General features: G+C 35.6%; 1 protein-coding gene across 6 annotated transcripts in view; it reads left to right on the forward strand.

Annotated features, from left to right (window-relative positions):
* Positions 1-16,093, forward strand: part of WAC (WW domain containing adaptor with coiled-coil) — an 86,447-nt gene that overhangs the window by 49,901 nt on the left and 20,453 nt on the right. For 4 of the 6 annotated variants that reach the window (XM_030321171.1, XM_030321170.1, XM_030321168.1 and 1 more), the window contains exons 4-7: positions 292-398; positions 6,065-6,180; positions 6,742-6,854; positions 11,176-11,484. In XM_030321171.1, the coding sequence (XP_030177031.1) occupies positions 292-398; positions 6,065-6,180; positions 6,742-6,854; positions 11,176-11,484 (645 nt within the window). The remainder of the gene's footprint in view (positions 1-291; positions 399-6,064; positions 6,181-6,741; positions 6,855-11,175; positions 11,485-16,093) is intronic. The other 2 variants (XM_030321172.1, XM_030321173.1) reach the window with 1 other exon arrangement.

Below are 16,093 nucleotides of genomic sequence, written 5' to 3' on the forward strand. Positions count from 1 at the left end.
AACAAAAACAAAAACAAGTTGCCAGAAATGATATAGATTAGGTTTTGCTCATCTAAATATAGTTAACATTTTTCCATAGGCTGTCAGCCATGTAAGATACATGCTCTTCAAGCCACATCTTTAGTTGGCTCACAAATGCTTAATATTGCAAGAAGTATGAATATGTATATATTCCTGATGCTTATGTAAAATGATTTAGGGTTACATGGTGATCTGTAGTATGGTAGAAACCAGTTGAAATTAAACATGAAATACGATTTATAATTCACTTTGCTCTTTATTTCTTTTAAGGGACCAGTTACTCTCCACAAGAAAATTCACACAACCACAGTGCTCTTCATAGTTCAAATTCACATTCTTCTAATCCAAGCAATAATCCAAGCAAAACTTCAGACACAGTAAGTATATAAACATGCTCACTTTTGGTTTTTGGGTTTTTTCTGTTTGTTTCATTTATTGCCCTACCCACCTCCACTCTCCACCCCTTCAACCAAGTCTGTTGTTGTTGTTGTTGTTGTTGTTGTTGTTGTTGTTGAATCTAATGTCTTTTTTTTTTTTTTAAGTAAATGTTGACCTTTTTAAAAATGTATTTGAAGTAATGAGCTTACCTTTTAGTAGAATTGAGAATACTTGGGAGATACCACTTTGATATTTCTTCACTTTTTTACTGTACAGAGCAAAATCTACCGTTGCAATATCTGAGATATAAAGATCTGTAGATTATGAAACTTCTATAGTTACCTAAAGTGGTTTAACTTGAGCTTGTTCTCCTTCTATAATATGTACACATCTTACAACATCTGTTAAGAGCATCTCCTGTGTTACACACTGTACTAAACACTAGTGATGCAAAGATTCCTGTCCTCGAGGGAATTTAAGTCAGGAATTTTAGATATTTCTGAACTGAAGTAATAACTCAGCTTGCATTTTTTAAAGTCAGGGTTCAAATGAAAGTTGTAACAAGTCCATTTTACAAAAGTTGCCAAGCATATGCTAGGTTGTAGCTATATAGTACTAAGAAAATGTGTCCCATCCTAAAGGAACTTTTGGACCTGTGGTGAAAACTGAAGAGTGAACAGTTAAAACAGTGTGCGTTAGGGGTGCTTGGGTGGCTCAGTCGGTTGGGCGTCTACTTCGGTTCAGGTCGTGATCTCGCAGTCTGTGAGTTCGGGCCCCGCATCAGGCTCTGTGTGAACAGCTCAGAGCCTGGAGCCTGCTTTGGATTCTGTGTCTCCCTCTCTCTCTGCCCCTCCCCTGCTCACAGTCTGTCTCTCTCTGTCTCTGAGAAATGAATAAACCTTAAAAAAATTTTTTTTTTAAACAGTGTGAGTTAAAGTTGCTTTGGGAGCACTCAGAAGGAGAACTCCCAGCTTGGATGAGAGTAAGATATTAAAGTACAAGTAACACTACTGAGCAGATTGAATAGAACTTAGCCAGTTGAAGAGGTCTGGAATTTGTGTGCTATGCAAAGGGAACAGCATCTACAAAGACAGTAAAGTGTGAGATAGCCCAGTGTATTTGGAGAACGGCAAGGATTTGGTAGTGTGAAAGAATGGCAAGAGTTCAGGTTACAGACGTGAGTGGGAGCCAGATCACAAAAAAAAATCTTACCAAGGAATATGAATTTTATAGAAAGGCAGTGGAGAGCTATTGAAGCATAGAATTGGTGAAGTAACCTCATACTTGCAATTTAAAAAATTCTGTCCGGTAGTACCTTGGAAAACCTAGGAAGGAAAAAACAACTAGAAGACTATAGAAGTGGAGGTTGAATCCAACAGATTTTGCTTTGGTGATCATCATGACTTAATCAGCATTGAAAGGTGCTTGGGATTGATTATTTCTTGTCCCTTGTTGAAGCAGTGTGGATAGTACATTTCTGCAGAAACTCGAAACATAAATGGTAGTATTTTCATAAAGGTAGATTTAGAATGGTTTTAAATATTGTATTAGTCAGGGTCCAGGTAGGAGAACAAAACAATATTGGATATTTCAGCACAGAAAATTTAATAGTGCAAAGAATTTTATATATAGGATTAAACAGATACTGCATGCTTTTGAGGACTGAAGAAACAAAAAGGAACATTCAACTATTGCATCTATAGTAATCACCATTAGGGCCAGAGTACAATAAGAAGACGTTGTGGTTATTAGAACCTAGTAGTTTAGAGGAGGAGTCCTGCAGAGATCTGGTTAGAACCTCAGTGGTATGAAGCTAGTTCTGGTTTCAGACAGCAGAGAGCCAGAAACTGGAGCCAGCTGTGGCTGCTAGGCTTCTCCTTTCTCCTGCCTTTCAGTCCTGTTCCAGTGCCTACTGTTGGCAGAATCTAACGGGAAGCCAGGTGACTAAATAGAATGTAATTTGCAGTATCACAGAACAGCATAGAAGTGTTGGTGTTGGGGTGCCTGGGTGGCTCAGTCGGTTGAGCATCCGACTTCAGCTCAGGTCATGATCTCACAGCTCGTGAGTTCGAGCCCTGCGTCAGGCTCTGTGCTGACAGCTCGGAGCCTGGAGCCTGCTTCGGATTCTGTGTCTCCCTCTCTCTCTGTCCCTCGCCCGCTCATGCTCTGTCTCTGTCAAAAATAAATAAACGTTAAAAAAAAAATTTAGTAGGAGTGTGGTGTCGAGACTGAGACAACAGCTTGGTAAACCTTAACCGGTGTTTACCAAACTACTTGTGAGGAGTCATTTCCATTAAGGTGTATAGTCAGGATTTTAGGATGAATCTTTTTTGTGGAAAATGGCTCCATTAATTTACAAAGTAACAAGCAATAACTTAAAGTTCCATTTATCACTCACAATTCTGATTTGGTATTTGCTGACAGTTACAGTGGCAGGCCATGTGGACATTAGTTTAAACAGAATCTTTATTCAAGGAAAACTAATTCTGGTTATTTTGCTTTCCAAGATGACAATGAGCAATCAGAGAAGTTTCATCAACCCAAATCATGTTAGGGGATTTCATTATGTGGGTGGATGCTGAAGACTGTACTGAAATGGAATGAATTAAGTGTTACATGTTTTCAGAATCAGGATTTCCCTTTTGGTAAATTTCAACTATAGGTATATAATTAATCTCCAAGCAGGTGTCTTTTTTATTATAATGTACCCAGTGGGCATGACACATGTTTTATAAAGTATAAATTTAATCTTACCTGAGAAGTTAGCTTTTGAAACTTCTGCATGTTACTTAGTTGTAAACTGACTTTCTCTTCAAATCACTTCTAATGGAAGTTTTTGAGTAGAAAATAAAACATAAAATTAGTCTTTAATATTTTCATAATGGAAGAAAAGATGAATATTAGGTAACTTAGGTCAACACAATATGGAATAACTTTTTAAAAAAGTAGTTCTTTTTTCTCTTCGAAGTTTTCACGTTTTAAATCTGTCTTTGAAAATCTTATTTAGTTATCTACAAAGACATTTTATTGTTGGGTGATTTATATTTATAAACTGTTGAAAATCAAATTGAAGTTGTCTTATTTTTTCAGTATTAGATTAAGATGCTCACATGTCCTGTGATGATGAACATTTATTGTGGTTTAACACAGAACCGAGCCCATGGTAACTAGGAAAAGCTTTTTGAATGCATCCTCCTCCCTAATCTAAATCATAATAGGATTTACCTCATGTAGATTATTTTAGATTAGTTATGCGTATTTGTGATTTTTAAGAGGCCTCTAAATTGCTTCATTTAGAAAAAAAAATTATTCCCATTTAAATACATAATTGGTATCTTCCCTTCTGCCTGTCCACCAATTTTGATTTGCTAGGGATTCAGTCCTAGTTTGAATTCAGTCCTAGATGACTTTGCATTTATATATCAGCTCTACTGTTATGGCTTAAGTATCTTCATATTTTGGAGCTTTTCAGTTTGAGGCCCTCAAGATCTAGTTTCTGTAATCAGCCTTGCCCAAAGATACTCAGCTTAATTTAAAAAAAAAAAAAATTTTTTTTTAAACGTTTTTATTTATTTTTGAGACAGAGAGAGACAGAGCATGAACAGGGGAGGGGCAGAGAGAGAGGGAGACACAGAATCCGAAACAGGCTCCAGGCTCTGAGCTGTCAGCACAGAGCCCAACGCGGGGCTCGAACTCACGGACCGTGAGATCATGACCTGAGCCGAAGTCGGCCGCTTAACCGACCGAGCCACCCAGGCGCCCCACAGCTTAATTTTTTAAAAATTAGAAATTTATCAGAGAATTCTTAGGACTCCATGAAATTCTTTTGTTACAGTAAATGCCATCTTAGATGTTGTTGTTCAGTGAACTGTTCCTTAATAACCATTCGTAGGTTAATTCCAAGATTAACCATTTCTTTCCCATGGTCTCACTTGGGGAAGAAGTAGTGGGATTCTGTATTCCAAGAAAGACAGTAGAAAGGGATATGCTTTTTTAAAAAGAGAAAAGCAGTGTTTGCATAAGAGGTAAAAGACATTTTGAATTGGAGAACAGATGGTGCCTATGGAGTACTAACTGTTTAGTACTATTCGTTAAGTGCAGTTGTTTTCATTCTTTCTCAAGATCTTTCTACATTCATGAGTTTTGAGAGCCTTTGTTTATCTTCTATCAGTATTTGCCATATTAAAAATTAAAACTTGGTAAATATGAAAAATAATTTTTAAATTGGTCAATTGTAAACCCTTTATATGTTAGCGTATGTAATGTTTTTATGAAAAATAACTATAAAACAAAAAAATAGAATCGAATTATCTCTTTAACGCTTGTCTTAATAGAAGATACCTAGAACTTCACATCTGCTCTGCATTCAATCTCCCATGGTTGGGTTCCTGCAGCTTGGTACTTGTAGGCTACTTCTGGAAACTAGAAGGATTGAGAGTTAACTTTCCACTGGTATCAGAAGTTTGGAGGCACATGGGTGATTTCCAGTAGCTTCATTTTTGGGGAGCATACTCCCAAGAGCATAAATGTGGCAGAATCTGCAGTATTTTTTCATCTACCCTCAAAATTATCGTGACCTATTTAGAATTGGAATTGATTTGGTGGAAATAATGGGCATCCAGAAACAGGTGTTGACCCTTTTTTCTGTCACAATTAGTTTTGTGACCTGTGGACAACTTGTAAGTTCTCTAGGCTTATTTCCTACTTGGTGAAATTAAAGCAGGGCATGAGAGTTTGTTCCTCAAGCTTTAAAATTGTTCACTTTACACCGGTGAGCCCAGAAGAAGTGTGGACTACCAAACTATGACATTGTTTCATTTTGATCTCAAAGCTCCTTTGAGAAAATAGTCAACTTCATCTAGAAGTACACTTGGAAACCTATCCGATTTCCTGGGGCCATTGCAGGCACTTAGACTTCATACTTTTTGAGATCAGTTCCATGGAAATGGGGCCTCCTTTCAGACTTTTCTAATTTCTTTATAATTTAACAGTATCTATAAAATACCTAGAGAATGTGAGAATTTTTGAAAGGCTGGTTTTTGTTACAGGGAAATGAGTGATGCTGCTGACCCTGTGTATTAGACAAGGTTTAGCTAACACTTGGCCCATCTCATGGATTTTGAAGGTGAAACAAATTTATAGCACAAAGCTGTGTTTACATTTTTTTTTTTAATTTTGTGCCTTTTTTTTCCACTAAGTAAGTTAATATAGGCAGGATGTTCTCTTACATTGTATGTGAGTACTGTTGTGCCATGATGAGTTTAGAACTGCTGCACTGTCCTGTCACCAAATCAGTCAGTTGAGTGGGTTTTCTAAAACACTCTCCCTCCCGCTGCCGTGTGACTGGATTTCAGCAATTAAAATTACAATAATGGGGAACTTTTTGTAATGCTTTTCTACTGTCAAGATGTGTTAATTTTGCATTTCTTATTCTGTGCCTAATCTAATGTAATCTGTTTAATTTTATAGGATTTTCTATTGTTATTTTTGATGGTTTTCAGTAGACCAAGGTCTCCTAAGATATATATACAGAGAATTACATTCTAGATCAAGATCCCTTTGTTTCATAGTCTTTTTCCATATATATGCTTTGAAAACCTTTGGCATTCTTGATATTGGTTGATTAGCATTAACATTTTCTAACTTGTAAAAATGTATTTTTAAGCCTTATGATTCTGCAGATGACTGGTCTGAGCATATTAGCTCTTCTGGGAAAAAATACTACTACAATTGTCGAACAGAAGTTTCACAATGGGAAAAACCAAAAGAGTGGCTTGAAAGGTATTTGCTCTTATTGAAAAATATTTCTTCTTGATTCTACAAGTTAATATCTTAGAACATTCTGAGTTTAGATTTCTTATAGTGAAACTCCTCGTTCTCCTCTTTAGTTATAGGAGTTGGCCCATTGTGTTTTCTGTAATTTCTCTTAAAATAAAAAAAATAACTTGGACAGATAAGCAGCTGTCCCCAAGGACTTTGTAAACAGTATATTTAATTATAATTTTATATCATCCTATATTTATGTGTCTTATAATTTGTAATAGAGATCTTTATAATTCTTAAAGGATAATATGTTTCCTTCATACATGTAGAATTAATATTGGAGAGTTTTGGTTGTAGGGTTAATGGCATATAAATAATTGCTATAATATTGCCATCACTGAGAAACATTAATGTTCTGTTAGCTATGTCTCTCTCATCTTCCACACCACTTGATAGTATGGCTGTGTTCAGTTCTTTTATTTTCCATATACCATTTTGTTTTGACCATTTGTTGAGAAGTGGCACATGTAAACTCATTGTACTTGATATTTTATGGGTTTATCCATGTTTTATTTTTAGAGAACAGAGACAAAAAGAAGCAAACAAGATGGCAGTTAATAGCTTCCCAAAAGATAGGGATTACAGAAGGGAGGTGATGCAAGCAACAGCCACTAGTGGGTTTGCCAGTGGAAGTAAGTATTAATTATTATTGTCTTTGCAACAGTATAATGTTTGATTCACTCCTATAGATCATGTATTTATCTCTGTATGCATAACTGTTTACATATGTAAACTAAAATAATAGTAACATACAGGGTTTCTTTTATGTCAGATCTGTCCCCTAAACCTCCACCATTTTGATTGCTGAAAAGAAAAAGGGTGCACAGAGGAATAGTACATCTATGTATTCATCACTACTCATAATGGCTATAATGCAGCTGAATTGGTGAGAAATAAAATTTCATAATGTGGACTGACTGCTTTTTAAGGCAGGAGTTTTGTGTTTTTTCACCTTTCCTGAATTGTGTCCTATTAAACTGGACAGTGAAATCCCTTCCAAAACTCAGTGTTTCCATCTAATTATTGATTTGTGGCCACACACAGATCGTGACATCCAAATATCGGTGCTTTGTGTTTATCAGGGAGTAACTTTTTTATCCTCATAGCTGGATACTGATTTTGTCATAACCCTAGATCTGTATAACGTCTCCATAATGTGGGCATACCTTAATATTTTTTGAGGTCAGATTATGTCTAAGTGGGACAGTATGAGTCCTATACTTTTATTTCTTAATTCAAATTGAGTTTGAATTTGAAGCTTTTTACTAGTGGTAGTCTATTCCCAGTGACTTCCCTTGCCTGGAATAGAATTTAAATGCCACTGTAGAATTTTTAGGCTCTTTGTCAAATTTGAAATTTTGAGAAGAATCTTAAAAAGATGTGTTCTGGAAATTCTTGGACTTAAGCATTTGAATCTTCCTCCTGTAACTTATGTAGAGGATGTGTTTGGTCTCAGCAGAGGATGCTGATTTTTTGATGGGAAAAACTTTAAGGTGAAACAGATAGTTAACAGTTCTTCAGCACTGAATGTTTAATTTACATTCCTTGGAACATTTAATTTTTTTATATTCGTGAAATTGTACTTAATTCTCAGAAAACAATGACTTAAAGTACTGAAGTAAAATTAAAACTATTGTATTTTGAGACAGAAGGCTTGGGTTGTAGGTCCATTTCACTTACTACCTTAAGTAACTGACTTCTGGCAAACAATCAAAAATGAGATAAAGGTTTTTCTTTCCAGGTTAAAAAAAATAGCACCCTGCTTATGGGCCTCCCGAACAAACTGCAGAAAAAGGGATATTAGGAGGTATGGAGAAGGAGTGGCAAATGGGTGTAAAAATAATAACTTTAATAAGATATTGGGGCAGGCCTCTCAGTGGCTCATGGTTCCCGGATAGGAAAACAGAGCGTAGTGTGTCTGCTTTATTCTTTCCAAAATACTCTTATCAGTTAAGTCCCTTTTCCTCCCTTGAGGTAGAGTACATGAGAGAAGTAGTTAAAGATCTGATGCAAATAATGATAGAAGTGAAAATGTTATTTTTTTGTCTTTTTAATAAACCACCTTTAAGGAAATAAAATCAGTTTTTAAATTGTGTGCATCTTTTTCTTTCAAAGATGAAATAGTTTTTTCCTTTTTTTCCATAACTTCACAAGTGAGGCATGTTTATTGTTAAAAAATTAGAGGGGTCAGTTTTAAATTCCGTCAGCCAGGAACATTTGGGGTTATACTTTTTTTCTATATGCTTACAAATGTTTATAAAAACTACATATGTGTGTGTGTGTGTGTGTATATATATATATATATATATATACACATACATACATACACGGGATGATATGTTACTGCTTTTAATCTTTTTTTTTTGTTCAGTAGTATTTCAAGGAAATGTTTCTGTGTCAGTTTATAAATCCATATGTGTTAAATTGGCTGCATGGTTTTCCATTTTTGGTTGTGCCCTCATATATAAATAAGATACTTAGGTGGTTTTTTGCCTTTTCCTAATGTCAACAGTGCTGCGATTCCTATTATTACTTCCTCAGCCAAATTCCTCGAAGTGCAAATGATGAGTCAGTAGGTCTGACTTTGTGTTGAAATACAGTCATGAGTCACACCTTTTCAGTTTTAAGTAATGTTTGAGAAAAACCTTGACTTTCTCCTTTTATTTTTCCTTAATTGATCAACTGATTTGTACTTAAGTGTGGTAGTAATGAAGTCATTATGCCATTTCAGTGCTTAACTTGGTCTATCCAAAAAATGTTGGCAACTTTCCCGTATGTCCAGTGCATTGGTGTTCATATAGGATAAGGCCTAAAGCTTTGTAGTTCATAAATGCCGATAAAATGTGTGGGGCGAGGCGGGGCAAGATGGAAAGGTTTTATATGTAAAGACATCAAGGTAGAAAATAGATTTGTTTTTTGCACTATAGCAAATAATGTTATCCAGAACTTGACATTGAAAACTTTCTGGATAAAATTTTTAATTTGACATTACTGCTGCTAGGTTTTCATTGTCTTTAATCTGTGCCTCATAGAATGATTGCTCTGTGCTTAGAGAAACCTTAATTTGGGGTTTCTCAACAGTAGCACCGATGACATTTTGGCTTGGGAGATTCTTTGTTGTGGGACGCCGTCCTCCATACCTGTATACTGTGCCTGGCCTCTACTTGCTGGATACCAGTAGCACACCTCCTCTCTCCCCAGTCGTGACAACCAAAAATGTCTGCAGACATTTGCCACATGACTTTGTTGTGGGGGGTGTGCAAGCAGAGTCATTGCGTTAACTGTTTTGTCTAGAGTTGTGAATAATAGAAAGTTGTTGAAGCTGCTACTTCCTTAGCTCCTGTAATCCTGCTGCCATTTTTTTCCCTAAAGCTTACAAGTGAAGAAGTATCAGCTTTAATTTTCATCTGAATGCATTTGCTTGTTGTACTTTGACTCCAGTCATACAGAACTGAAAGGGACTTTTGTTGGTGTCCAGGAAAAAAAAGTTCTTGGTAATCAAGTGACATGATTAGGGGGAATTGGGCATGGTGTTATTTGTTTTATCTGTCCCGAAAAGTTTCTATTGTAGTGGTATTCTTCCCAGGAAGACATTCTAGAACAAAATTTCTTAAGTTTCGTGTGCTGCATGCAAGTCGATGGTTTAATGATGAGTTAATATCATGCAACAGATGTTTGTATTCTACTCTGATAGCTCAATCTGTGTGTTCTTTTTTTTTTTTTTTTTTTTTTTGCTAAGGTTAATATATGTGTAACTTATACCATTGAATTTTATTTATTAAGTCAAAAGACTTTGTGTTTTCGTACAACTGAAGGTTTTTTTGGCAGTACCCAGTACATTTTGTTTAGTGTAACACGTGGGAGTTGTGCACTGAAGATTTGGAAACTGACTTGTAGTTTCAATATACTTCCTTCTTTGCACTGTCTTGATCTCTAGACTCAGAGGAACCACGAATTGGAAAAAAACTAAAATATTCAACAGGGAGGGCATCCTTTGGTAATATTATTGCATATGTGCTTGAATCTTAAGATGTTTCTCTACTTGAAAGTTGCTTAATTTTTTAGTTATAAATTAGACTATTAGAATTTTGGCTATAGAATTTTTGATAAATCCAAATTTTGTTATCATGATTGTTGAAATTTTCCTTGTACTCTTTTTTGGAAGTAGAATATTTCTGAGGTTTAAATATTTTTGTGACTTTAAATCGGAAGGAGATGTTTTTAATAGAACTGGTAAATAGCGAGAATTTTCTGACTGTGCTGCCAGATGTAGGCTTTGTATTTTCAGATAGCATTATCTATAACTTGAGTTTATAACTAAACGGTATTATTAGCATTGTATTAAAAATATGAACTGATTTATGTTTTGAAAGCACAGTACATCATAAATTCAGCCATCCCAAAATAAGGTCATTTAAGCCCTAGCACAAACTACTTTAGAGACCACTAGTTAGCTACTTTACTATTCAGAACAATCAGGCTAATAAAGCTAATATTCCTTTGCAGTTGAACCACTGTGGATAATTCAATTATTAGAACCTGTGGTCCATATTTTAAAGGAATGGACCATTTCCCTTTTCTATTTTAAAATATTTAAAAAGGTTTTCATTTGAGTAAAATGTTATAACTCCATATATTTATTTTTTTTCCATGTTTTGTGTGAACTGTGGTGTGGTTCTAAAGAATCGCCCGAAACTAGTAGCCCACTTGAAATCTGAGTATAGATTAATGCTTAATTACAGTTGAGCTAAAATTTCTCTCTTTCAGTATTCGGATTTTTATATATGCTAGTGGTAAAACTGCAGATACTAACTGGGCTTGCAGTTTTATATCAAGATACAAGTACAGGTATGTTGCTAAATTAGCTGATGTTAAAGACAGGATTCTAACGTAATCTTTTTTCTTCCCCCTTCCGTCATTCCAACATCTCTTTTTTCGAACTGTGAACTAAAGTGGAAGACAAGCATTCCAGTGATGCCAGTAGTTTGCTCCCACAGAATATTTTGTCTCAAACAAGCAGACACAATGACAGAGACTACAGACTGCCAAGAGCAGAGACTCACAGTAGTTCTACGCCAGTACAGCACCCCATCAAACCAGTGGTTCATCCAACTGCTACCCCAAGCACTCTTCCTTCTAGTCCATTTACGCTACAGTCTGATCACCAGCCAAAGAAATCATTTGATGCTAATGGAGCATCTACTTTATCAAAACTGCCTACACCCACATCTTCTGTCCCTGCACAGAAAACAGAAAGAAAAGGTATGCCATTATTACTAGATGATGCACGTTGAACTATAGTTTCTGAGTTTTTGATTATATTACATTATCTCCATTAGCTTGAATAAGACTCTTTAAAAGTCTTTTAGAATGTTACTGCATAGATTTAGGTCTAGAGTTAGCCATATTTAGCTTTTTCTTTTAATTTTTAATTATGAAGCTTTTGCACTGTTTTTTGCCTTCGACACTTTGAAGTCAAGTGCTTAATTTATAACAGTAATGGTTTAAATAACTTCTCAAAGTCAAAGGACTGTCCCTTCATATTTGTATAATTTTCAGGTTTTGTAATAATTGTCATGATGGTTTAGTTCAGATATGGTCTCAATTTTCTGTTAATTAAAATTTAATATGAATATAATATGAATAGACATTTTAAAGCTTGTTATTTCTGCATACCGTGCAACTATTGGTTTTAATTTGTGAATTAGAAAACTGTGTCATGGGCCGTAAGATAGAGTCTTAATGTCTGAATTAGAACTTTAATCTGAAGAGTAGAAGTTAAACTTTGCAACCCAAATTGTGTTTTTATACAACTCAGTGCTGATAACCGTAGATTGTTAAAAGAGTTAAGAGAAAAATTGTGGCAACAACTACTTGGGAGGTAACACACAACAGAAGCAGAGCGCTGAGATAATTATATCTGCGTGGACCACAGTTCTACTAAACTTCACACGTAATAAGGCCTTTTAAGAAATAAAGGCAATTAAAAGGCATTAAGGAAGTAAATTATGGGCAAGACCCATTAGCAGACTAATTGGCAGATTAGCATCAGTAACTATTGAGAAACTTTTAAACGTCCTATGAGTTTGGGAGATGCTACATGGATCTGATGAGTCTTTAAGCTTTTAATCTATTACCTGATTCGTTATTTCACATTGATTTGTTGACAAAGGGTTCTCATAGTTCTGTTTCTTTTGTTTCTTGTTTCCTTTTATGCATGTTACTTGAATTTCTCTTGTAGTAGTGGTTACACATTAAGCCACACTTTTATCGTATAGTCTTTTTAATACATTAAACCTTAAGCAGGTTGTTCCAAATGTCAGATTCCCCTAAGATGGTTTGTACCAGAATTCATACGTGTAAGTCCTATTTACCTTGATGCAGAATTAAGTTGAAGAGAATTCTTGAGAGATGAAATCTGAATTAATGCAGTAATTGTTAATGTGATAGAACTTTCTAAAGGATGTTAATGGTTTATAATTTTGATTATTTGGTCACAGAAATTTTATTTTAAAATCCTGTCAGTTAAAATCCTGTGGCCTTTAAAAAGTCTTTGTCTCATTTCCTCTCTTGTTCATTTAACACTTACTTCTTAGCTCTTACCTCCCTTTTGAAATTCTTTCTTTCCTTAGCTTCTGGGATACTGCCACTCTTCAATTTACTAATTCTCTTTGCCCTCCTTAAATATCGGTATCGTTCAGCCTTTTCCTGTGGTTTGTTCTTTTTTTCTTGCTCAGCATGTTCTCTTTTGCTCAACAGTTGTTCTTGTGGCTGCTTTGTCTACAAAGGTGACTCCCAAATCTTTATTTCTAACTCCTACTACATATATGTGTCCCAGATTCCTCCCTTTCCCCACAATTTATTCTTAGGTTCTCAGTGAGTAACTACACTATTCTCCCAGCTATTCCTTGTTCTTCAACAAGGTTCATCTGCACCTACCCTTACCTGTCTATTGACAAATCCTGGATTCTGCCTTCTGTATCTTATGTGTGTGTGTATATATATATATATATATATATATATATATCCTTTCTCTGGTTATTGTTACTACTGTTATTGAAACTCAGGGCATCTCTTTTGAAATAACTATCTGATAACCGCTCTGCTTCCTTCTACCCAGACTTATGGTGGCATCATCATAAAATTTAGGTTGGATTGTGTTAACTTCTTTGTTTAAAATTTTCTAATAGTTCTCCATTATCCACAGGATAAAGTCCATACTTTTTAGTAAGATGATCATAGCAAGTACTTGATAGTCTCGTTGCCGCCTGTCTGACTGGCTTGATCTCCACCATTCCCCATAATTCATCTTTTGCAAACTTGTACATTTCTTAGGGCATGTTACATTCTTTCATGTTTTGAGCCTTTGCTTAAAAGAAGGACATGTTTGTTCTTCCGTTCCATCCTGTTGAACTCCGTACTCTTTCTTTAAGAGCCAGCTCTAATGTCGTTGGGTTCTCAATGTCCGTTAACCTTTCCCAGTCTCTGTGTTTCCCAAACATCGGGTGTGTTTATTTATTACAGCACTTACACATTTTAATTTTAGTTGCTTTAATTAAACTGTTTAGGGTTAGATGTTAATTGCATGTTGAACTTGTTTCACCTTCTGCCCTCTCCCTCCATGCTATAAGCACCATTCCTGACAAACTTTTTAAACATCATTAAAAATTAACTGTGTACCAGGTTTGGGGCTAAGTGTTTATCATACAATTTAGTTTATTCCTTAAAACATAATTATACGGGAAGGTGGTGTATCTCTTAGCTAAGAAGAGCCTGAATGTTGCCACCTGGTGTTAGAGGCAGCTTTGCCATTGTTTCCATTAAAACTGTAGGTAATGAAAGACACAAATCTATATTAATTTGGACTCCAGTAACTCAAAATTCCTGACAAATCGTAGATATTATAGGAAGAACCTTGATTACTTTGGAATTGACTATTGATAGAGGGAAAATCGTATAATCTTTGCAGGTACTCCTTGCTTCCGAATTGAAGACAATATTCTTATATATGACTATTTGGATCTTTTCAGATTGTTTAGCACTTAGTCTAAATTTGTGAACTGCTCATTAATTTGAAATATATTTTTTTCCTTAATGGAGACATTCATGTTATTTAAGTTAAGCTTCCTATTGACTCTTCTCATCAATACAGTGATTTCTTTGTTTGGATTTGCCCTAACAAATAAATTTATATTGAGAGGTTGATGGTTCTGGTAAGATCAGACTCTTTGGACTCTTGGTAATAAGTGCTGATAGTATAGCTAAGCCCTATCTAGGGATATCAGTGGTAGGGTGCTGTATTAAGTAATACAAGAGCAAGGTCTTTGTTTTGTTTACCACTGCTCTGTCTCTAGTTCTTGACAAAATAATAGGCAGTCAGTAAATATTTGTTGTAGAAGGATAAATACCTGAAAGAAGGGTAATGAGTGTGTTAAAGGTTGGGGAAACACCTGCAGTGGTCATGTTTTAAAAAATGTATTTGCAGAAATAAAGTATTCTGTATTTGTTGTGAATCTAATTAAAAGATACCAGCAATAGATTTAGATGCCAAAATGCCAGTGTGCCTTTTGAGAAAAAGAGCCCAAGATAAATTCACATGCTTGCTTGAGAAGCCAGAGTGTGGAGAATCTGAAGCTCCTGTTTTATAGGGAACAATCCTGGTGTTCAGTAGAGTGAAACAAGGTCGTGTATCTTTTAGATCTGTATCTGTTGCTAGGGTAACATTTGAACATCTACTGGCAAGATTACTCTCCTGAACAACCGTATAACAAAGTAACAGAGATAGTGATGTGCTTAAAAACCTAAAATTTGATTTTTATCGGTTGGCACCCCATTGACCATTCTAAATCGGTCCTAACTCTGCCCTCCCTTCTGGATTTGTGACATGACAAAATGGGCAAGAGACCTTTGCTTTGGCCAAATAACTGCCAGTCCAGAGGAGTTTAATGACCTTAATTATATTATTATTTTTTTTTTCCAACGTTTATTTATTTTTGGGACAGAGAGAGAGCATGAACGGGGGAGGGGCAGAGAGAGAGGGAGACACAGAATCGGAAACAGGCTCCAGGCTCTGAGCCATCAGCCCAGAGCCCGACGCGGGGCTCGAACTCACGGACCGCGAGATCGTGACCTGGCTGAAGTCGGACGCTTAACCGACTGCGCCACCCAGGCGCCCCATAATGACCTTAATTATGAAGTTTCTTATTTAGTAATTTAGAGTTTTGATTTATTAGCATAGATAAGCTTGAAAAGTAAAGCAAAATGGCCACAGAAGCAGATCTATTCAGTGATTTACAAGATAGCTTTTAGGAGATTAGCATATCTAACTATTTACTTGGTTCCACACTCTTAATCTAATGGGAGGGGAGATTAGTCCTTCATTAACATGAGGTGTGAGTTAGTCACTTGGAATAAATTTCCCTTTTGTGTTTTGATGGTATCTGTAGTCAGTGTGAAACCTGAATGAACCTGAAGACTTCAGTTGGTCATTAACCAGCTGTAGTGGGCCACCTTCAGCCCTGAGTTGCTTTGCTTTATAATAATTTTTAGGATTAATAACTATTCATGAAAATTAATAAGACTGGCCATAGAGTTACTCAAATTTTGTTGAATAACTGAATACGTTAGTGGAAGAATTTAGTCTGTTCTAATCAATAAGTTTAAAATGATGTTAGTCAACCTAAGATGGCACTTTGAACAGTGGGACAGGAGAAATGCAGTACCTGTGATGAAAGAATATTAGAAAATACAGTTTTAATTTGAGAGGTAGGGGAGGACTTTTTAAATCAAGACCCAAAATGCATTTGCCTTTGAAAAAAATGTTGATAGATTTGAACACGTAAGACAAATGAGCAATGGATATGAACAGGCA

The sequence above is a fragment of the Lynx canadensis genome, chromosome B4, assembly GCF_007474595.2.
Source record: "Lynx canadensis isolate LIC74 chromosome B4, mLynCan4.pri.v2, whole genome shotgun sequence".
In the NCBI taxonomy this organism is placed as follows: Eukaryota; Metazoa; Chordata; class Mammalia; order Carnivora; family Felidae; genus Lynx; species Lynx canadensis.